The 23,315-nt window shown below is 48.7% G+C and overlaps 4 protein-coding genes across 13 annotated transcripts; 1 reads left to right on the top strand and 3 right to left on the bottom strand.

Moving 5' to 3' along the window:
* Positions 1-321: 321 nt before the first annotated feature.
* On the bottom strand, positions 322-1,739 carry LOC1269242 (chromobox protein homolog 3). The gene is made up of 2 exons (XM_307857.4): positions 1,476-1,739; positions 322-1,322 (listed from the first exon to the last, which is right to left on the bottom strand). Exon 2 carries the CDS (start codon positions 1,291-1,293, stop codon positions 652-654), a length of 642 nt encoding a protein of 213 aa, XP_307857.3. The 5' UTR covers positions 1,294-1,322; positions 1,476-1,739; the 3' UTR covers positions 322-651.
* Positions 1,740-2,091: 352 nt separating this feature from the next.
* LOC1269243 (transmembrane protein 115) lies at positions 2,092-4,791 on the bottom strand. Its single transcript, XM_307858.4, has 5 exons — positions 4,697-4,791; positions 3,813-4,614; positions 3,655-3,730; positions 3,228-3,584; positions 2,092-3,162 (listed from the first exon to the last, which is right to left on the bottom strand). The coding sequence occupies exons 2-5, from the start codon at positions 4,249-4,251 to the stop codon at positions 2,682-2,684; spliced, it is 1,353 nt and encodes a 450-aa protein (XP_307858.4). The 5' UTR covers positions 4,252-4,614; positions 4,697-4,791; the 3' UTR covers positions 2,092-2,681.
* A 2,688-nt stretch (positions 4,792-7,479) lies between these two features.
* LOC1269244 (sodium/hydrogen exchanger 8) lies at positions 7,480-11,085 on the bottom strand. Its single transcript, XM_061659700.1, has 2 exons — positions 8,954-11,085; positions 7,480-8,870 (listed from the first exon to the last, which is right to left on the bottom strand). Exons 1-2 carry the CDS (start codon positions 10,805-10,807, stop codon positions 8,688-8,690), a joined length of 2,037 nt encoding a protein of 678 aa, XP_061515684.1. The 5' UTR covers positions 10,808-11,085; the 3' UTR covers positions 7,480-8,687.
* A 113-nt stretch (positions 11,086-11,198) lies between these two features.
* Positions 11,199-23,042, top strand: LOC1269245 (S-adenosylmethionine synthase). 10 transcript variants are annotated; one of them, XM_061659709.1, is made up of 7 exons: positions 11,199-11,410; positions 11,487-12,499; positions 13,120-13,492; positions 15,395-15,472; positions 15,559-15,681; positions 15,949-16,061; positions 19,243-23,042. In XM_061659709.1, exons 3-7 carry the CDS (start codon positions 13,378-13,380, stop codon positions 20,026-20,028), a joined length of 1,215 nt encoding a protein of 404 aa, XP_061515693.1. In that variant the 5' UTR covers positions 11,199-11,410; positions 11,487-12,499; positions 13,120-13,377; the 3' UTR covers positions 20,029-23,042. The 10 variants fall into 10 exon arrangements, with proteins under 10 accessions (XP_061515693.1, XP_061515688.1, XP_061515691.1 ...); XM_061659704.1 differs by lacking the exon at positions 15,949-16,061 and adding an exon at positions 17,488-17,600; XM_061659707.1 differs by having other exon boundaries at positions 13,123-13,492.
* Positions 23,043-23,315: the final 273 nt, after the last annotated feature.

Genomic DNA, 23,315 nt, shown 5'->3' on the forward strand with positions numbered 1-23,315 from the left:
GAGGGAGTGGCAGTTGTCACTCATCAGTTCGTAAGTTGTATTGTAGGAAGAGCGATTCCGATTCGATAAAAATGCGGAAAGCATGCGTGTGCTGCCCCCGAAGGGAAGATTGTGTTAGCTGAGATTGTGAATGTTTAGAGAGCAAATGTAAAACCCGTTGTAAGTGTGCGTGTTGCTGTGTTCACTGTAATTGCTTCTGAAACGAAGCCTAAAAACCCTAACGATGGCAAAAATAAAGATTGTTTAATGTATAATATGATAGCCACGGGAAATTCCGAAGTCCTTGCAGAGAACAATCCAGAGAAGAGCGCGCTCGGTATGTATTGTTAACGTAGTTATTTGTTACATTTATTCAAATATTCCATTAGTTAAATTCAGATATTGTCGAGTAAAGGAGATGAGGGGGGATAGGGGGGTAGTAGTGGGGGGAGTCGACATGCAACTAGTGAAAGAGAGAGAGAGATAGAGAAAAATAGTAATAATGGGGGGCACAAAAATTTGCGGAAAGATAACCGAAATCATCATTCTAATTCTAAACTCAAACGTCATTAAAAGTAAACCGTCTAGCGTCGCACACGGGATTCGCTCCCGCATCCGTTCCCTGGGCCCGTCGTCTACTGCTCCCTCTCCCGCGCCACTGCTCTTTCGCACTTAATCTACCTGCGACTGATCGACCGTCTGCCAGATGAGGCGCTCCTCGTAGAAGTCTATCACGAGCTGGGGACAGTGCTTGCGCGCCTCCTTCGATTTGACCAGCTGCGCCTTGTCCTTGTCCTTCCACTGGATCAGGAAGAGCAGCTCATTGTCTCCCTCGGTGGCGCCGAGGATCTTCTCCGGTACGTAGCCCTTCTCGAAGCCATTCAGCTCCTCGACCGCTTCCCCATCCGCCTGCTTGGGATCGCCGCCGTCATCGTTGCTTTTGGATTTGTTCGACTTGGTAGACGCGTTGTCGTCGCGTCCCTCATCGTCCGAGCCGTCGTTGTCGTTCTCCGATTCGCCGCCCGTTCGCTTCTTCTTTGTTGTCGTCCGCTTCTTGCCGGCGGCCGCACCATCCTTTTTCGCCGCATCCGTGCGCGACTGCTCGAACGCTTTGATCAGCTCGGGGCAGTCGAGGTTTTCGCGCGGTTCCCAGGAATTGCTGCCCGAGTCGTACCCCTTCCATTTGAGCAGATATTCTACCTTGCCCTTGCGCTCCCGCCGGTCCACGATCTTCTCCACCACGTACTCTTCCTCGGTGTCACTATCGTTCCCGCTGTTTCCGTTCGTGTTTTTCGGTTCCTTGGTGCGGCCCATGGTGTATTTTTTAATCGCTATTCGCTGTTCTGTGTGGATAGAGAGGGAAGCGGAAAAAACACACCATCAAACGACGCGCTCACGGGGATGCGAGAGTGATGCTATGCGGCGAACGCGCCTCGCAGGGCAAAAAATGGCGCCCACCGAGCGCATCTCGCTTTCGCACAAGCCGCAATACAAACCTTGACCTAGATGGAGAGATTCTGCTGCAAGTTGCGTTTTCGGCAAGTTTGTGGAACGTTGCGGCTGGATGATTCTTTTCAGGGATTGTTTTTTGCGCTTTCCTTTCAACGCAGCGTTCCTTTCAGCGACGAATGGTCAAAGCAGTGACGCTTGGCGTGAATGTATTTTGATGGCACTTCTTGCCGCAAAAAAGGACAGCGTTTACACGGGTTGGTTCAAGCGCGACACCGGCAACCGTTGCGGGGAGCTTGGGTGACAGTTTGGGAATGCATTTTCCGGCGCATCTGTATGCTGTTTGAAGCAAAATCATATTCTGTAAACCAGAAATGTAAATTGAAAGATAAAACAAATACATCAGTCAATAGAAATCGAATTAAATTCAAACATTTTCAAATATTGATGAGCTGTCAGAATGTGTTTGCCTGTCATTCATTTGTCAATCTCTGTTCGGCATGAACCAACCCGCCCATGGCGCTCTTTCCCATCAATCACCACAGGGTGGTGCAGGAAGTTCCTGTTTTGCCGCGCATCCTGTTTATTTCAATATGTTTTTATATGAACAAAAAAACGAAATATTAACGACTTTTTTCTTAAAACATTTGAAACTACACGCAGTTAAATTCAATCGTTATTGTTTTATTTTCATTTCTTTGTCGTGTGTCAAATATACTGAGGATTGAAAGATTATAGTTCGTCCACCGGACGTTGCCGTAATATCATCCTATACGCAACGATCATCATGTCCCTATTGACTGGCAACACACACGCACACTTCACTAAACCGCATTATTAATCGAAAGCATAGAAAGTATGTCCCTATAGCATGAATATGTATGCACTATTTACGCGTTCATTAACGTTAATGGGGTACGAGAGGGGAACAGAATGTCAAAAATAATTTCCATCTACGGTCGGAGTTCGCAAGTAAAGCCGTCGTGAAGTGCCTATCTTCTACTGCTTTGCCCATCTTAAACCGTCTTTTCGATGTTTCACTGATATAGAAGGGAGAAAGAATGTAACAACAAAAAGTACTCTAAACCACGCAAATACACACACACTCGCTCCACCGGTAATCTATCTGTAGAAGGTTAAACAAATAAGAAACAGAACAACGCTTAAAGCTATGCGCCAAAGGCTCCGCGTATTGGGCTTTACTTGGGTCGGTTGGTAAAGGGTGGGGGAGGTGGTGCAGCTCCAGCGGTAGCTTACATCGTGGACGTTGTCGGTCCACCGCCGGTACTGCTACCACTACTGCTGACAACGTTCGTCGCGTCCAGGTTGATCAGGTTGGAGGATACGGATGGGGATTTGGGCAGTCCTTCCACTGGGTCCGGGGACGGTAGACTAGCGGTGCCCAGCTGGGAGGATGCCACTGGGAGCGGTGCCGCTGGTAGCTGTTTGCCACCGCTACTACTGCTCGTGGGTGGCGGAGGTAATGCTATCGCTGGACGGTCCACGGTCATCGGGAAACCGGTAAACGGTGGCAGCCCACCAAACTGTGGCTGCTGCTGCTGATGATGATGCCCGTGGCTATGCCCATGCCCACCGTGATGGTGTTGCCCGTGATGATGATGATGATGATGGTGTTTGCCGGTTGTTTGTGGGAACGATTTCGGCACGGTATTCTGACGGCTGGAGTCGGTCGTTTTCGATAACCGCTCGCTTAATGCTTTCAACGCAATTTGTCTAAGGAAGAGAAGCGTGTTAGTAAACGATATTGATGGCATGAGCAATACTACAGCACGCCTTACCGCCGCCGTTCCATGTCGTGTGGATCCACGCCGGGCAGCTGCACGCTGACCGAGTGCAGCGAGCCAGAGTTTGACTGCGGTGGGCTTAGCCGCTTCACCAGCCCTATCCGCAGACAGCACAGGTACACAGGGTTCGCGAAGATCGCAATGAACGGTTGCAGCACGTTCGGGAAGAAGCTGGCGAAGCGGAAGTTTTCCGCACTGTCGCCGCGCGTACCGTTCGAGTGCCGCTGGTAGAACCGCAGATACACCCAGGACACGTACAGGCCCGATGCGAACATTGCCGGATAGGTGCCATCCAGTAGCCCGACGGCCCATAGCAAAATCGATGCTATGACAACGGTCAATGGTACGTTTCTGCGCAAATCAAAGTGAAGTTATTGCAATGCGGGACCAATGCGAACGTGCCAGCTATCATCATACGTACCGGTTGGAGAATTTACCGATCGGTGTTCGGGCTATCAGATGGTCGGGCATTATCTGCGTAACGGCTACACTTATCGCTGCAACCGGTCGAAAAAGGGTACGAAGGTTAGTGTGCGCACCAACTGGCTCAACTGCTGCTCGCCCACCTCATCCACTTACCTGCATTCATGCCGGCCAGCCCGTAGATGCGAACGTTGAACAGAATCTCCGCATCGGCTGTTGCCATCGAGTAGAGCAGATAGTAGAGGCTGGTCAGGATGGCCACCCCCGTGTTGGTGATGGCGAAGTAGTGCAGCATCTCCATCTGGCCCCAGGACGGTTCGATCAGCTTGCCGCACAGCCCGACCGTCACCAGATCGACCAGCACCTCCCAGAAGTGCTGCTCGATGAAGAAGTAGGTAAAGATGGTCCACACCCAGAAGGTGGGCGGCATCAGGTAGCCGGGCGTCACGCACAGCATCACCGATATGCGCTCGGAGAAGGAAATCAGGTAGCCGACCAGCGTGGCGATGCAGATGAACTTGATCGACGTCGAGGTGCTGCCGAGCAGGGCCGCCATCTGCTGCCGGAGGTACAGTGCATTGTTGCTGCTCGCCATCGCCGCCAATCGAATCGAACACCGGGATCAGCGGAGGAGGGGGAGGAGGAGGGTGTACGCAATCCTCCGGTTCCGGTCGTCGTCGTCGTCGTCCTGCAGCAGCGACCCGTTGCTTCCCGCTCTAGCACGGCCAAAAGCGCACGGATCCCGGCACGGTGCGTGTGCCTTTGTATATCCTTACATTTATGCCGTGTCAGCAGCAGCAGCAGCAGCAGCAGCAGCGACGATAACAGCGGCAACGGCAGTCACGGACAGGGCGGCTGGAGCAGCTCGGGTTGGCGTGCATGCAAACGGGGAAACACTTACGGGAAAGAGGAGGTACGTGCACGCCGAAGTAGATATGCGGTCGGAACGGTCCAGCTTCTGTGAAAATGGAGAAGGGGTGGTAAATTTGGTAAAGCTGCGTTTTTGTTGCGGTCGATTGCTTTGTAATGTGTAGATTTACAATCTTTGATCGCTGTGTTGTTTTGCTGCTCTGTCAAAATAGCTATTTTGCTACGGTGCAGTGTGGCCAGATTTTTTTGCAGCTTTTGGTAGGAGTATCAAAATTGGTATTGGTAGTTTTCGGTAGAAGTTTCTTTTTTTGTTTTTTTTTTTTGGAATTTGTTTTTATTTTAAAGAGATGGATCAGATTTGGTCGATAGCGGTCGCATGAAAGAGGCATTCCTGTAGATAATTATGGAAATTGTGAAAACAAATTTATGACTTCTCGGTTAGTATTATGAAAAAATCGCAAATTTTAGGTAGGCTAAATGAAACATCGGTAGTTTTATGGTGCTCATCTGTGAATCGGTTGCCATATCAAAAATCGGTAGGAACAAGATCTATTAAGGAGAACAGGTCGATGCAAAGCCCGTTGCTAGGTTGCCATTTTCAGGTCGCTTTTGACAGTTTCATGAAAAAGTGTTTACAAACAAACGGCCAATAGTTAACGCGGAGAAGTGGACGATTTTACTATTAGGAAGATTATATTGGTTAAATTTCTTGCGGTCAATCACTTCTGGAGAATAAAGGAGAAGTAATTGCAGTCTACTCTGTGTTCAGAAATGTTGATAACCCAAGTGCCACAAATCCACTAAACGACCACTAAACGGCTTCTAAACGACTCAAGTTCTCTACCTAAACGGAATATAGAAAGACTTCGTTTAGCAGACGGCAAACGACTCATGCATTCTAAAAATAGCGAAAAAGCTGGTGGCGCTCTCTGTTGGTGGGATACCCCAACCAGTTGAGCTTCATCGCTTGGCGGAGAGCTTTCTCATTTCCTCTGTACTGTTGTATGGTTTCGCATTGAAGTTATGCATCGCTAGAACTAGAACGGCGATACGATTGTTTAAATACTAAACTCCAATGGAAACCACTAGCACTGAAGCAAGTGAGATTTGAGTAATGGTCGTTGGTGTCGGTACCCATGTATCTGACCACACGACCATTCATATAGATTTTTGCTCGGAAAGTTAGAAGGCTATATAGGTCATGATAAGATGAAACTTGTCGAAACACATTGCAAGAAAAGGATAGCAATAAAATGATGAGTTGTAATACGCCATCTATTGATCAAACCAATGAAGCTGTGAAGCTTTCATTTTTTTTTCTATGGATATTCAATTTTCCAGTCGTTTAAGCTTAATCTGTGGCGCTTGGGAACCTTTTTCATTGTTTGCCATTCCGTGACCACAAACCACTACCGTTTGCAACGGTCCTGCTGGAAAAACGAAAAGTTTAACATGTTCGAACTGGGTAAAAGAAGTCCTAGTTACTTTCAATTAAACACTGAGAAAAAAATGGAACATCCAATCGACACACACTGGTACAATATGTATACCGTCCTTTTCTTATAACCCGGCGACGAATGATAAATTAGATCCTTGGATTGAATCAGCCACGTAATATTCTAATTAGATGCTAATTCTTATAATATTCTAAAAGGAAATGAGTGCAAAATGCTGAACAAAAATCTCATTAACTCCATAGCAACGTCCATCGCTAAACATAAACAATGTTCACTTCAACTGTCAAAATTTTCCCATGGCTTTCTGTCATTTTACTCTAAACGCTTCGACCTGTTCTCTTTCAAGGACCTTGGGTAGGAACCAAGGATAATGTATTTAGAAGGTTGATTTTTATCGCTTTTGCTGGGCGACATTTTGGGGGACATCTGTCACTCTCTGCATAAAAATTTCATTACCCCGCACCAGCCCTCCCCGATTTTTATACCGGAGCCCCCGGAAGAGAAATGTCAAGTCGAGAAATGTCATTTTGCTCTGAACAACTTCACCTTGTCATTTATAACACCTTGGTAGGAACACAGATAAATCGATATTTCTGGTCACTCTGAGTGTGCTGATGTGCGTGCGGTTACGCAGTCGAGTTGAGGTGCCCACCGTTACCGGTTGTCAGGGAGGCGCGCGCGGTTTCGGCATTTACCGTTTTATTTCTTTCAAGTTTTAAAAATAACTGGTGATCTAATGCGTAACTTGTTTATAAAAAGCTTCACTTTTTACAACATTGTATGTGACACACTATATGTAAATTTAATATTGCCCTTTTCAATTTCCATATTCACACGTGCTCTCGAACACGTGTGAGAACAGCCGTTGGAGGACAGCTGCAACGTTCGAAAGGCTGGCATAACCCACGAAAAAAAACATCTGGGGGATTGTTTTGCGCAACATTCTTCAATGTTGCAATTATGATTTCCCCACCATACACACACAAACATCTTCCAATGATCATGACCATCACCAATCGATTACTGTTTACGATTGCGCGCATTATCACCAATTCGCAATTCGAAAGGGAAAGCAAACAGTTTGCTATATCACGTGCAAACCGATGCAGAAACCTCCAGCTCCTCCTGCACCGAGACCCAGAAGAAAATACCCAGCAGCAACGTTTATTTTTAAAAGTGTAGAAATTTGTTATTTTTCCCCGACAAATTCCCCCCCCACCCAAACCCGTCGGTCGGTCGCCCATTTCCAATGTAACCCCAAACAAGTACCGACCCGCCCGGGGGGTGGGCAACTGCACATTAGATTACCACCACCCTCCGGTGGCGTGACGTGGTTGCACCATGTCAGCAGCCTAGCTACACCTTGCGGGCACCTCCGTTATCTTATCTACCGGGCAGTCAAGGTACCAATTATTACGGCCTACGAAGCTTACCTCTCTTCCAGTGGCGTTACCGGGGTTTGGGGTTTTTCAAATGAAACATCTTAGAGCTGCAGCGACCTGTTGCGAAACGGTTTTGTTTATTGGTAACGATAGCTTAGAGACACAAACAATATTACACATATTGAGAAGGAGAGAGAGGGGAATAGTAAAACCTAGATAAATAACACTGTTTATGAAGCACTGGAGAAAAATGGAGCGAGGGCGCTCGAGGAGAGCCGGGAGGAAAACTTAAACCGTGGTGCGCTGTGGTTTGAAACAGTTCTATGGAACGGTTGGCGGCGATAGATTCCGGCGATAGATTATTTCATGCTCACACACGCACATGACACGTGTTCGATCGTGAGGCGATGAGATGGGGGGGTTGTGCTTAAGCGTAAATATGTCTCCCACACCGTCCTGCCATACAAAACAAAAAAGCTGTTACAATACTTGTGCGATTGGTTAACTTTCACTGCAATATTCCCTATAAATGAGCTACACTCGATCATACTTGGTAATAATGTGGTATAATAATTCTTGATTATTGCCCTAACTACCTTCAAATACTAGATTCAATGTATCGACGTTTTAAAGATTCGTTTACTGCTGTGGAGGGTGTGTGTGTAGATAGTTAAATCGTTATTTTAATTTGTCTATTACAAAATCTAGGTGAATGTTGCTACCGACAGAGACCCCCCATATTTCGGGGTATCTCGGGAAAGCGGGAAAGTAGTGAAAATCGTACCCTTTGTTCGTTAAACGTCCCCTTTCCCCCCATTTGCCCCTGTTTTTCGTTTCCGTTTGACTAGCGAATTATCACCCGATAATTAATTTTTACACGTAATTGCACGTAATTTGTTTACACGATAAAAAAAAGAAAACAAAACGGTTGCCCGATAACTAACACCTTTCCTTTCTGCAATAAAACATGCACCACACACCACATACATTGCCCAGCACCTGCACTACCCGTGCGATACACGGTGACTTGCTTTCGTGGCTTCGGCACATTTCATTTTTACGTATTTTGTATATATCCGTATAACTTTGCACAGCACAGCAAACACATACGCAAACACACATTCGTTCGCTGGAGAATGATGTTGGGCCACTTACAGGAAATCGACCGTGCGCAGGGGCGACGTATCGTAAAGGGCTCCCTCGTGCCCGGGCAGACAGTCCGCTATGGGGTGCTCCCGGCCGATCGGTGGTTCCGGCACCGACGAGGTCGGTGATGTTGGAACCGGCAGGGAGCGTATCACGTGCCCGGGCAGCTCACTGGATCAGGATTTGGTGCTGCGGCTGCTCGGCCCAGGGAACACGATGTTGGTCGTGGAACGTTCCGAAATGGCATCCGTATCGGGATCATCCTCGTCCTCCTCGTCCGGATCGTCGGGGGATATTCGGATCGCCTGGTACCATTTGTTGGTCAGGTCGGCCATCTGGCTCTTGCAATCGTGAAGCTCCTACGAATAAAAGAAACAAACAAAAAAAAGCTGTTTGTTTATATGCATCTAAATAATAAGCTTATTTTTGGGGTTTAACTCACCTGATGCGTAAAGCGACGCGTAAAGAACGGCGTGAAGAACTTTCGATCCCACCGGGTAAAGCCACCGATGCGGGACTGGGTAAAGCTGACCTCCTCCTCCTCCGTCAGCTCGGACAGATGCTCGGAATCGATCGCCTGGCCCCACTCGCGCGTCTTACTCAGCGACAGCGCCTTTTCCTTGCGCTTGCGGCCCGCACGCCCTGCCCGTGCCGTGCGCTTTACCTTCTTGCCGCCCTGCAGGTACTTCATCAGCGGCATCGTCGACCCGCCAAAGAACAGCGTCGTAAAGAGCACGATGATCAGCGTGGTCGTGATGACCACGTGCCGCGACTCCTCCGTGCTGAACTGCATGTGCAGCGACAGCGCGTACGAGATGGCACCGCGCAACCCCGAGAACCACATGATGAACGCCATCCGGTTGGTGATCTTGTGCTCGCGGAACCGGTTCACCAGCCAGGCCAGCGGGAAGATGTTGCAGGCGCGCCCGATCAGGCACAGCACGATCGCCCAGATCACGAACGACAGCTCGCACCGGTGCTTGAAGGAAAAGATGGCCAGCCCGAGGTACGCGAACACGCACGTTTCCGCAATGAACGCGAGCGTGCGCATCGTTTGCTGCATCGTGATTTGCGTCACCGTCGACAGGTTGAAGTGGGTGTAGTGGGACATTACGATGCCGCAGAACAGGATCGCCATTATGCCGGACAGATGGATGCCCTCGGCCAGCACGTACGGCGCGTACGTAAACACCAGCATCAGGCCGAACTCGAGCGACGGGTGCTTGCGCAGATCGACGTGCTTGAGCAGCAGTGCGCTCATCAGCGCAAACACCACGCCAATGCCGGCCGACGCGAAGAACATCATGCAGAACGTGTTCAGTGCGGAGAAGATGGACTCGCCCGTGCTGCTGCCGGAATCGGACACCATCGGCATGACCGTCGTCGTCAGCACGATCGAAATGGCATCGTTCAGGATGGACTCGCCAAACACCAGCATGTTTAGCACCGGGTCCACGTCGAGCGCGTGAAAGATGGCCACCGTCGCGACCGGATCGACGGCCGATATGAGCGATCCGAAGGCGAACGATTCGACAAAGTTCAGCCGGTACGCCACCTCCGCCAGCCCGAGCAGATAAACGCCCGATCCGATCACGAGCGCCGAAATTGTCGTCCCAATGATGGCAAACACCAGTATGGAGCCAATGTTCTGGAAAAAGTTGCCCTTGTGCAGGTTGTACCCGGACTCGAAGATGATCGGGGGCAGCAGCACCAGGAAGAACGCGGTCGGCGAGAACACTTCCTCCCGCTCCCAGTTGGCGATGTGCTTGACGGACGATACGTTCAGGATGAGCCCGATCAGGGCGCCCAAAAACACGACCACGATGCTTTCCGGCAGGTACTGGAAGCCGGTCTGCAGCATCATGTGGATCAGCAGGATGCCGAGCGCGATCACGCACAGCACGAAAAAGATCGACATCGAGCTGTAGTGCTCCTGCTCCACCGCGCTCTTCTCCGGCGACATCGTGGCGGATGATGTGCTGGTGTTGCCGCCGTTCGGTGGTGCGGTTGCCGTCGCCGCCGTACCGTTGGCGGTGGCCGGAGCAGGAGCCGGGGAGGCAGACGGTACAGTGGCGACGGTGGACGCAGAGACGGATGCATTGCCGTGGTGGATCGCTGCCAGTACGACGGATGGCGATGCCGCTGTCGTACCGGTGGCGCCGGGCGAACCGGGCACCGTCGGCCGCTGGTTGGCCGCGTCCGACGCGACATTGTAGAACGAGGTGAACAGGAACGCACAGACCACTAGAAAGTAGATTCCGGCCGACTTCATCGTGTCCTTGAGCGATTGAGTCATCGGAGCAAACTGGATACGCAATCGTTCCGCTGCAGTGGGAAGTGTTGTTTGTTGTTGTTGTTGTGTGCACTCCACTTGGAAAAAGTTGATATCGCAGAAAAAGGGACTGGTTTTACGTTTTCACGCCCGTCGAATGTTCGCGAGCTAGATGGGCCATTGCAGCCGTCCGTTTCGTCGTCGTCGTCGCTGGGTTCTCCGAAGGTGACTAGATTGGCTGATTGCGTTTGGAATGTTTTTCCACCGCAGCAAACTCACAGACAGAAAACAAGGGGAAGGGGTGTGTATGACAATTTGGTGTGTTGTTGGGTGGGGGGAAACAAACACACATCCGAAAACGTCAAAGCGAGAAAAAGATAAACAGTGTACGAGGCACCCTGTGCGGGCCCGACTTGATCGAACTGGTGCGCTGCGGAACATTTATCTTTTGTTGTGATGTTTGATGGTTCAAATTTCTTTGAATTTTGCTTTGTTTTAGGGTGAAAGCATCGACAGGGTCTCTTATAAAAAAGGAAAAGGAATAAACAGTGAAAAAGATACCTCTGTTAGCAATGGTGGCAACGTGTAGAAGAGATTGGATGAAGTTGCAAGGGTGAAGAACCGATTGTATGTCCCCGTCACGAGCAAGAGCAACTTAAAATTCACAACTAACATATGTTTTCATGTGTCTGTTTAATTTTAGGTACATGCGGAGTCTGTCCGTCGGTCGGATTTAGAACCGAAATTCAATTTTTAGGAACCGACATACAGAAATAGCTTCAAAGCACCATTTTCGAACGTAATCTTTGGCCTTGATCATCCGTTGAACATGCGTGAGCGGTAGGCTTCTCCGGCTTGGGAGGCTTTACTTTACCATGCACACACACACGCGCGCGCACCGGAAGAAGGATTGCATTCTATTCTTAGAATCTAACCCATCTGCAAGCGCCTGCAGCCAGTTCCCAGCCTGCCCTGGAGCACGCAAACACGGGTACGAGTAAGGCAAACCGACATTACCATACGAATGGGCACGCTCGCGGTCGCGTGTTTGCTCGAGATCTGCGGGCGGACACGGGTTGTTCCGCATCCGTGCACACAGGCGCAAGCCGGAGGAACGAAACAGCGACACAAAGCGCACGGCTTATCATCGGCATCGGACGACTCGCATCGGCAAGGTATTGCTGTAGCTGTAGCGAGAAGAAGAGGGGAGCCATCCCTCTCAACGGCCGACCATGTGCTGGCGCTCGCCAAGGGTCAACCGTGTTTGGCGAAGTGATTTCAAATGGGCAGCAAAAAAAAAACAACAACAACAAATCTATGTTGTCGGTCGATCCGCGAACGGGAGCGGGAGGAAGCTGTTTTGCCCGAGCTGCTGTTGCACCGCTACAACCCAACGTAGAGAAATAGTGGCGGGGGGGGGGAGAGAGGGAGGGTATGGTTATTTTGAATCTTTTGCGATCGCAGCAGGACGGAAAAACCTTATCAAGAAGAACACCGCATGACGAGGGCCTCGCCTGGCCCCTGACATGGCCCGAACAGTTTCGGACAGAGCGAAAAATTCACAACACAAGCTTTATAAAATATGCCAGTCTCGGCCAGCGAACGGTTAGTTGTGGCAAGATCGTCGTGCACGAAGCATCCGGTAGCCGTGGTGAAGTGAAACAGAGTTTACGTACGTAGAAAAATCAGCTTCCAGCTCTCATCATACTATTTTTGGTTGGTTTTGATTTTTTTATAGCGTGTTTGTTAATTAGAATATGTTCTCTAAATGGTGCAACTTAAACGACCAAAATTGTCAAAAGTTAAACAGAAACAGCTTTTGTAGAGCATTTCTGTTGTGAATTTAAATTTTAAACGTTTGTTATTTAAATTGCTAAATTCAACCGGCACACGCGCGACAAACAAAGCGGGCTCCTGGGTTTTCTAATGACATTTCTAACTATCCTACCCCCCTTTATCCCGGCTGCGCACATTTCGACGTTTGACAGCTGAGAGAAAAGAGAAAAAAATAGAGAAAAAAATCACCCCAAAACGGTTCGCTTCGGCCAGAACTGCCCCCTGTCGTTCTCTTTTCCACAAACATTCGCGGCGCTAGGACGGGTTTCACGCGGGCTGCGGGTTTTATTTTTTGCATCATCCTTTGCAAAAGTGTCGAAACAGTAAAAGGTTGCATCCGTTTTCGAAAAGTTGAACTAAAAATAGCCTCCCCCTTCAATCGAGCCCTTTTTTGATACAATATTTTTGCTCTTTTCTGCTCATTTCATACACACGTCCTTCCCGGTGTTGCCGCAAACCGTACCGGAATACTTCGCAAACCGCACCATCTTCACCACCAGCAGCAGTAGCAGCAGCATCCCGCGAAAAGGTCAGCTAGAAAGAGAGAGAAGCTGCAGTAGCTCCCTTCTCCTTGCCCGTGTCTGTGTGCGTGAGTGAAAAAAAAGGCCAAAAAGGAGTAGCAGCAGCAGTGTGAAAAACCTTTTTGGTTAACAAAAGTGTGAAGTTTTTTGTGCGGTGTGACGTGCTCCCGATCTGCAAAAAAAGTGCAAAAGGGCGTGTTTGTGTGTGCGTTAAAAGCCTAACAAAAAGAAGTTAAAATGCCGCAAACAAACGGATTCGCTGCCAGCAACTCCAACGGCCACAGCGGGTACGAGATGGAGGACGGCTGCTCCTTCCTCTTCACATCCGAGTCGGTCGGCGAGGGCCATCCGGGTAAGCACTAAAGAAAAGCGCGTGTGTGTGTGTGTTTGTGTGTGTTTAATTGCAGCAGTATTTTCAGCCGCAAAAAAGTGTGTTTTTCTGTGCGTTATTCCACCACGCGATGTAAATGCAACTCGGAACGCTTGCAAGAGGAAGAAACTATGGTGGTGGTGGTACGTTAAATATCAATTGTGTGTTTCCCTGTCTCTGGGAGGGCTCACCAAACCCTCCCCACCCGCCCGGCAGCCATGCCATGCCGCGCCGCCGTTGTGCATAGGCGGGGAGTGTGTGCGCGCTGCGACGATCTTATTTTTAGGTTAGGATTGCGTGTGCGAGAGAGGATGATATTTCGATCGGTCGTGTGCAGTTTTTGGTCCCTTGCGAGAGGAAAACCCATCTTTAATTCGACACATCCGTGTCTCGCTTTCTAGGGTGTCCTCAATTAGAAACTCCTATACTAGTCTAGCGTGCCAGCTATAGAGAGGAAATAGTCACAGGAACGATCTTCCCCTCTCCCTATGCCGAAGCATGCTGCGATAAGGGCGAAATTCGAGGGATGAAGTTTCACATAGGAATCAAATCTGATTCCAATGGCAATCTGTGGTGATAGAAGATGCTGCCTGTTTGTTGTTTTTCTTGTTATGCAATTTGACATACAGACAGCCGCGACATAAGGGCGTGTTGGTAGGAAATGGTCGATTCTGCCAAGAAATGGAGGAAATGTGTAGAACCTCTGTATAGACTTTTTTTTGTTTTGGGGTACAGAATAAAAGGGCCTTTCCGTATGAAGAGATGAAATCCTTATCAGGTCGTAGGAATAGCAAGAAGCGTATAATCTTCTAGGCTTTAGGGCTGTTGCTATGGTGCCTCCCTTTTTAAAGGCGACTTTGCGTTCGCGTTATTGATTTTTTTGTTCCATCATCGCCATCATCATCATCTCCCGGTCGCCAACAACACATACGAGCTGCTAACCGCGACCATATCAGATTCTTTGGTTGGGATTTCCCCTTCCCAGTGCTTCAAATTACACCATTTTTAATACTTTTGCGTCGACATTTAGCGCCGACAGTGGAAGCGCCTTCCGGACTTTGCCGTCCCCGTCGCATGGTAAAAACACGTGGAGAATCGCCTGCTTTTATTACGCACTACCTGAACGGCGGCACACACACACTAATATACCTACATTCGCATGCGGGTACCAACCCTACGCTCCGCTCCAAGGTTTTTGGGGGCCGGCAATGATGGTTGATGAATAATCATTTGGCGGCGACGGCACCGCGTGGACGACAAGCATGGTCCCTCTCGATGGAGGGGTGTTTTTTTTCTTCTATCACCATTACCAACACGGATATGCTTTATATGAAAGACAGACAATGCACGCACACACGCGTTCGCGGCTGCATTACATATATCGTATAGGAACGAGCGCGAATATGTGTGTGCGAGAGCGGGCGGGCGCGCTCGAATGTAACGGTGTGTTTGTTTATGTTTTTTTGCCCCTTTGCTTTCTTCTTTTCCCGGGTGTGTGTGGGGTGATTTCTGTCTCCCGGAGGCAGGGTGTGTGTGTTTGTTGTGGTATTCTTCTTTAATGATGGTTTTATGTTTTGGCTTTTCCTTTTTGGTTTGCATATTCTTTGCCTGCGACTATCTGCGACCCCTGGGCAAAAGGTGAAGAACGGCTTGGGAGGGAGAGTGATGGAGGGTATGCAGGGTATCATTAAAGTAAAGCTGCAATGGTCCCGTAATTACAGAACAGGGGGAAAAATATGGTTTTTTTTTTAATTTTTTCGGCAAACGCGGCAACGGAATGTCCACACACCGCCATGTTGCCAGTTTAACATGAATATTTTTACTTTATGCTTTATATTTATAGTTTTTTTTTAATTTAAATATTTTTTCCTTCTCCACTTTTAGACAAGATGTGCGACCAGATTAGTGACGCCATCCTGGACGCTCACCTGCAGCAGGACCCGAACGCAAAGGTGGCATGCGGTAAGCGCTACTTGCTGCGAAAGGCCTTCTACCCCAAGAAGCAGCAGTAGAGCAATGGATAACTGTGTCTTTTCTTCTACTCGCAGAAACGATCTCCAAAACCGGCATGATTCTCCTGTGCGGAGAGATCACCTCCAAGGCAGTCATCGATTACCAGCGCGTTGTGCGCGAAACGGTAAAGCACATTGGCTACGATGATTCCTCCAAAGGTAATTGAAGGCGGACCAAAACCGACGACCGAATACATACACTTCCTTACCCGAAACACTCAACTCCTGTTTTCCAACCTCCAACTTCCCTCCTTACTTCACTTAATTCTATTTTTGTTGTTGCTTAATTGCAACCAATCAACCAACCAAGAGTCTGTCGTTAAAGCGCGGCCCGGTAGTGTGTTGCCCAGGCCGCATCCGTTTCCGCTTGTAAATTATCCTTCCCGTTTTATAATCTACCATGTTGTCGCTCAACCGTTGTCATAGGATTCGATCACCGTACGCTGAATCTGCTGGTAGCGATCGAGCAGCAGTCGGAGAACATTGCCCAAGGAGTACACATCGATCGCGACGATGACAGCGTCGGTGCGGGCGATCAGGTACGCGGACTGTTTACGCAATTGCGATCCAATATGCGATCCAGCCTGGTTAAGGACACGGACCCCATTTTGACCTCGTGTTCGTGTACGCCTTGCTGTTGTAACTGTGTTGTTAATGTGTTATGTTGTCGTGTTTCACTAGACTACGGGCGCTAGCACGCGAGTGCGACGCAGACGCGTGTCCGTTGCTGCCCCAGCCAAGCATGCCATTCTGTGAGGCAAACTCATATAACAACGCCGCCCTTCATTTAATCATCCCCAAATGTAACAGTTTCCAACAGAGCTCCTATATTGGCAAAATGAAGCGTAATGTTTTGTGTAACTTTTCTAAAACAAGGAAACCTTAAACCCATATTAACACTGCATGATTCAGTCTTGAAAGAGCGGCCACCGAGAGATAGAGAGTGAGAGAGATAGACACGCAATCCAAATATTCTAGAAGCTAGTTTTTTTGTTTGTTTCCTTGATCATCATCATCATCTTCCTGTCGAATAACATGCGATAGGGTCGGAAGGAAGCGTCACGAACTGCAAATCACGCCCAAAGTTCACAGGTTACACTAACACTGTCCATGTACGTCCGATTGTGTTTGTCTGTGAGTCCTTGCGGCTGAGTGGCGTGGAGAAGCCCCCTGCTCGCTCGATTAATCAGCTGAATCAGTAAGGCGGGCCCGTCGCTGATAACATCAGCAGTTGACCAATCACCCGAACGTGTCGAAGAATTTCGTCTGCGTATGCTGCTGTGTTGCCTGGCCACGATGACGACGATGGTGATGATGATGATGTGCACGTGGTCGCAATGCTACTTTGTGTCGTACGATTCCACCACGATGTGTCGTGATCGATTCGGAAGGAATTTGACGTCAATGACCGTCCGAGCTTCGATCTGCTGATAATGGCGGGGTCGTACGGGTTACCCGTCGCTGTAATAAGAAGAAGAAGAAGAAAAAAAGGGATGTCTACATTTTGGGGCAGAAGTATTCCACCCTATCATCATGTCTGGTGTTGTGTATGTTACGTCTAGGAGTCCTTTTAGGGTCGAACAACCTTTGTCCCTTTCAGTCCATTTCCATTCCTACCTATGCTCATCTGTCTCTTTTCAGCTACATCTACACACACACACAAGCACATCTGTCGATTGTGTTGATGAAATTAATGGAAGTTAATAATGTTTCCACAATTTTATCTTTCTTTGCATGTTTGGTCGAATCGAATCTCCTCTCGCTCCAAATTTGAAACGCGCGCGCATTTTCCATTTGGTTACATTAAATTCCCATCTACGCATGATGATCGGGGGGGTTTATTTTCGGGGGGAATCGGGTTACCTCGTTCGGGGGAATGCACCATTCACCATCAATCTGGTCCGGTCGGGGTGATGCCGCTGAACCGCTTCCATCCATTCCATCCGTGGCGCTGCCGCTGCCCAGGGTTCGACTATAAGACATGCAACGTGCTGCTCGCACTGGACCAGCAATCGCCCAACATTGCCGCCGGGGTGCATGTGAACAGGCCCGAGGAAGAGGTCGGCGCAGGTGACCAGGTTAGCACATTTAAACCCCCGGAGGGGGAGGGAGGGAGGGAAGAAAGGGAAAGCGTTTTGCTTTCCCCCTTCCGTTCCCCTCCCCCAAGGGGGCTTTCAGTTTCGATGTGTGTACAGTTTGCTCTTACTTCTTCTTCTTCCTCTTCTTTTTGCTGAACCTTTTAGAATCATTTGCTGCACTCCTAATTAACTTTGTTAGAACCCTTTTTTCCTGTTTGGTTTCTGGTAGTACATGTTGCGTTTTGTGGGGAGATTTAATAATGCACGTTTCACACTATCTCTTGGGCACGGGAAACGGGAAAATCATTCGTTCGTATTCGAACCTTTTACCGTGGAGAGAGAAAAAAAAAGATCCAAATTGGTGGTAGAATGGTTTTTAGAAAGTTATCACAAACACAATTGACTTTAATTTATTGCCAAATTTTGTTAGAAAACTTAAAAAAAAGAATGTTTTTATTTTACTCTCTTTCATAATTTCATTTAATTATTTGGTGTAGGGTGGTTAAGTTTCTTCTACTAATCGAACATTATCATCTTCATTCTTGCTTTCTTTTCTTTGTTTTCTGTTGTACTAACTAACTGTTATGTTTTCTATTTTTACTTAGAATTAATTTTCCGTGTAATCGCATGTTTGCTTAGCTGTGTATGCGTACTTCAATCTAATCGAATCGAATCGGAGAAGTAGAGCAGCGGGTTCGGTTGGCAAAACGGCAGCGCAGACGTGGCTCGGTCTTCGCGCGAAACGGCGCATGTATCTGTTCGGACAGAAGCCACACGCGCGCGCGCCTGGGTATGTGTGTCCAGCTGCTATCAAAGCGGGTGTTTTTACAGCCCAAAATCGTGTGCCCCAGCCTCCAGGGCTTCGAACCTCAGGCACACACACACACACACCGCCCAAGAAGGTCAGCTGAAGGCGCCCTTTCAGTCAACCATTCCTTTGCCCCATGCTGGCCATGCTTGCGCGAGTTGTCAAAACAAGTGCCATTCATGATGACCCTCCGGCTTGGCTCGCTCTCTCTCGCATTCGATTCGATTCAGTTGATGTAATATTCTATCAGTAGCGGTTAGGAAGAACAAAATAAAATAGGGGATGGGCCCACTGTTAAAACACGGGCGAGATAAGCCTCTGTTCGGTTTTGCGCACTGGCTGGGTTGGCTGGCTGAACTATTGACATGCTTTTCCAGTAGATTCTCGCGTACGTTTGAACCTTGCGAGCGGGTATACTTTGTAGCGCGAAGGCAAAGCCCCCGTTGCGTACATTGTTTTCGGCCGCAAAACAGGGGCAAAACATGAATGCCAATTCCAACCCGCGAGCGCGCGCTCTCGCCATGACGTCAATGTCGTTGAACTCGGAGCACTATTTTTAGATTAGAAGCGCATTTCCCCGTGCGTGCGCTGCGTTCTGGGCGGGGAGGCCAAGCCCCCCTTCCCCCCATTTCGTTCTATGTACCAAAATTAGGCTACGAGACGAGACGCAGAAAATTCGACGGAAACGCTTGTCAAATAGTTCAGCCAGCTAAAACGCTTTGCTTTTGTGCTTTGCTTGGACCGTGTTCATGGTTCTGTGCAACTAAGTACTAATTACTATCTCTCTTTTCTTCCCCAAAACTCTCGCCCCTCCCCTTGAATGTATTTTCCCAGGGTTTGATGTTCGGTTACGCCACCGATGAGACGGAGGAGTGCATGCCGCTGACGGTCGTGCTCGCCCACCGGCTGAACGAGAAGATTGCGGAGCTGCGCCGCAGCGGCGACTTCTGGTGGGCCCGCCCGGACTCGAAGACCCAGGTGACGGCCGAGTACGTGTTCGAGTCGGGCGCGTGCATCCCGCAGCGCGTCCACACGGTCGTCGTGTCGCTGCAGCACTCGGACAAGATTACGCTCGAGGAGCTGCGCAAGGAAATCATGGACAAGGTGATCAAGGACGTGATCCCGGCCAAGTACTTCGACGCGAACACGATCGTGCACATCAACCCGTGCGGGCTGTTCATCATCGGTGGGCCGCAGGGCGACGCCGGGCTGACCGGGCGCAAAATCATCGTCGACACGTACGGCGGCTGGGGTGCGCACGGTGGCGGTGCGTTCTCGGGCAAGGACTTTACGAAGGTGGACCGGTCGGCGGCGTACGCCGCCCGCTGGGTCGCCAAATCGCTCGTGAAGGCGGGCATCTGCCGCCGGTGCCTGGTGCAGGTGGCGTACGCCATCGGGCTGGCCGAGCCGCTGTCCATCACAGTATTCCACTACGGCACGTCCAAGTACAACCAGCAGGAGCTGCTGAAGATTGTCTCGGACAACTTCGATCTGCGCCCGGGCAAGATCGTGAAGGATCTGAACCTGCGCACGCCGTTCTACCAGCGCACCAGCACGTACGGCCACTTTGGCCGCCCGGGCTTCCCGTGGGAGGAGCCGAAGGAGCTGGTGATTGAATGATGCCGGCCGGCGGCCGATGCTGCGGTCGAGCCGCCGGCGCCGGTCGCTGGCGTGGGGGAGCGTGCCACGTACCGTCCGGCGGGCGGTAGTGCTGACGGTGCGGCGACCGGTGCCGGGGCGGCGGCTTCTTGCGCCAGCGCTGGGACGGAAGCGAGCGCTTGCAAGAAAGCGAAACTAGATATTTAAGTGTCTTCAGTGTGGACGTAATAGCTTGTTTATTTTTTGCAATCAACTTTTTTTTCGTCACTTAATGATGCACACACACATGCACACTCCAGGCCGTGTGTCGTAGCAGGGGACCGTCTTTTCTGCTGAAGCCCGTCTTTAGCTGTCGCATACAGGTGGGTGTGTACTTCGGTGTTTGTAACGGCTACATCTCTCTATCTCCTTCCATTGTCCATTATCTTCGGCTATCCCGTTTTAATACCATGGCATAAAGCAAAATGACGAAGATAGTGACGTAGATATCCTATCGTATAAACAAAAAACAACTACAAGCCATAACAGAAACACACAGAGCATTTCAACACAAAAATGATGGGAATGCAATTGCCAACAATAGCAATGGAGCGCAAAAAGTAATCGCGTTTATGAAAAGACGAAGACAATTTACTATGTAAGAGCCGAGCGAGCGCGCGCGCAGTGTTTGAAAAGTGCTAGAATTGTAAGGATTGAAACAACAACAAAAAAGCGTTAAATTTATGGGAGTATGTTTCCCCACGTTCGGCGTCGTCCCCGCACTACTCGAGCGGAGCTAGACCATTCGGTAGGCCACAGTAGGACCAACAAAAAAAAACGAGATCAAAGTGCGCACGCACACCCACATTACGCGGGTTTGCGCAGTGTACTGCCTGCTGCAAAACTTGCTGTGCGGTGGGAGGGGAAGATTGGTGCCACCACGGGAGCCACTGTGACACAGGTATGTTCCACTAGAGCCACTAAACAGCTAGGGAAATGCTTGTGAGAGTGTGCTCGCTCGTGTGTGCCGCATGGTTATCGACATTTCGACGCAGGGCTTTCGAATATTAGATTAAAGGAAGGGCACCACCGTCGTTGCAGCAAAATGTTGCTACCCATGAAGCACGAAGATGATGCGCCTGTAAACCGCATTTAATTTGGACTCTAGATATCGCTATCGAAGAAGCAGGCGTAGTCGTATTGCTAGTGCAGAAGAGGAGCTAGTAGTTCCAGCGTGTATAGGATTCTTCCAAGCTACTAGATGTAGGCAGCTATAGGTGAAACTTTCCTGGTCGGCGCGTTCTCATCCCCGCATAACTTTCCTATCGTGAAAACGGTTTTTACGTTCCTTTCCACTAAATGATGAGTGAGCATTTACACAAAAGCAGGAAGGCAGTGTTCAGGACGAAGCTAGGGCGAAAAGGTTAATGGAATCCAAACGGTGCTGTTGTGGATGCCGGGAGGGCTTAGCCTTCCCGGGAATCCCTCTAAATCTAGGACACGAGAGAGAGAGAGAGAGCAGGAGAAGCTAGGAGAATGATAATTTTACACACTTGATGAACACACGCGCATCAAAATTTGGTTTTGCTTGCCAGGAATGTATCATACTGCCAGTTAAAGACAGAGTTCAGAGGTCAAGAAGACATGTGTTCGCTCAGACACACACTTTTGCACAAATATGTTCATGCTGCCCTCTTCTTCTTCACCTAATTTTTGAGTTGTTTTGGCATTGAGAGAGAACAAACCAGGACAAAGCAGTGCAATACCTGAATACCGCCTTTGTTTTGTGGTTTTAGGATTTAAAATCCATAAATTTAAATTCTAAGAGTACGAAATCGTGACGCACACACACCGATACACACCGGTAATTGGCATTATTAATTGCACTGAAAAACCCGATATTGTAGAGCAGTCGGCGCACACCCAACAGGTGAGGGGTAGCTTTAGAGTAGGTTTTGGTGTAGGACGTTTGGCAAAGCAGGACCAAAAAAAAAAGTAAGAGACAAACCCCCCCAACAATGCGGGTTTCAGAAAACATTTTTTGGAACATTTTGTCATCGTTGTTCAACCAAACCTAGTGCTCTTAGGGAAAGTCCAAAGGAAATGCGGTTTTATCTTACCCTCCCTTACCAGCACACGTTTTGTGTTGTGTTTACGAAAAGGATTTTATTTGTGGAAAAGAGCTTTTTCGAAAATACTCCGGTTCGCCGATTTGGTCGAAGGGTGCATTCTCGGTACGACAAAAAAATGGAGCAAAATTGTGAAATGAAACAGAAAAAAAGGAAACAAAAAAAAAGAAACTAGATTTATGTACTAAGCAGCGCACAGATCGCGCAAGCAGAGAGGGAGAGAGAGGAATCTGTTGTGCTTTCTAACAATGATACAATTAAACAAACAATGAAAACATACACACATAACATAGATGCCATACACACAGCAGTGGCGGTGGAAGAAGAATCGAAGCAAAAGATCAGTAAATTATGGTACAAAAAGTGAAGAATCGGTTCCACGCCACGGGACGCTGACAATCGTACAGCGGTACGACCGTCGTAAAGATCAATCGTACAGCGGTACCAAAAGCGCTTGTTAACAACACGCTCTTAGGTTTTTGCACATAGAAACACACACATTTTATAATTTAAAAAAGATGAAACTCCTGCAAAGCACACACAAGAGTATAGAAAACAACAGAAACCGAAAAAAGAAAAACCGAAAGGAAAAGAAAGGTTAAAAAAGCGAGAATGAAAAGCTAGTACCGAGACACGCTCCGTGACAGAGTGCGGGCGAGCACAACACCCTAAGCTAATAAAACAAACAAACAAACAAAAAAAGTGTAAAACATATAAGATGCATCTTTAACAAACGAAAGCAAACAAAAAATCATTATAAAAGTGTTTGAAACAAAACCAGATTTTTCCCGCTATTTTTGCATGTGCGACAAGCAAAATCGGAGATAATTGTGAGTAACAAGCAAAAAAAAAACAAAACAAAACAAACAAGATGATTTAAAATACACCTACTTCTATTCTATTTCAAGTGATTGAGATACATTAGAACGTTTGTCGAATGTGGTACCATTTTTGTGGCATTTTAGAAAGAAAATCAGCACTCGAAAACAGCATCGGAAGAGAAGTGTGTTCCAAACGGGCATTGCCCGCATACACACGACGCCCACGGGCCTGCCCGAATGACCGGATGTAGAGCCGATAGAATTCGATCTTCACCATTAACGTAACAGGGATAGGCTTATACCACGAACGTAACCGAAAAGGAATGCATGCCTCACTCATCAGGATATGAAGGGAAGGAAAAGGCAAAAGAGACACAGG

The sequence above is a fragment of the Anopheles gambiae genome, chromosome 3 (assembly GCF_943734735.2).
Source record: "Anopheles gambiae chromosome 3, idAnoGambNW_F1_1, whole genome shotgun sequence".
NCBI lineage: Eukaryota > Metazoa > Arthropoda > Insecta > Diptera > Culicidae > Anopheles > Anopheles gambiae.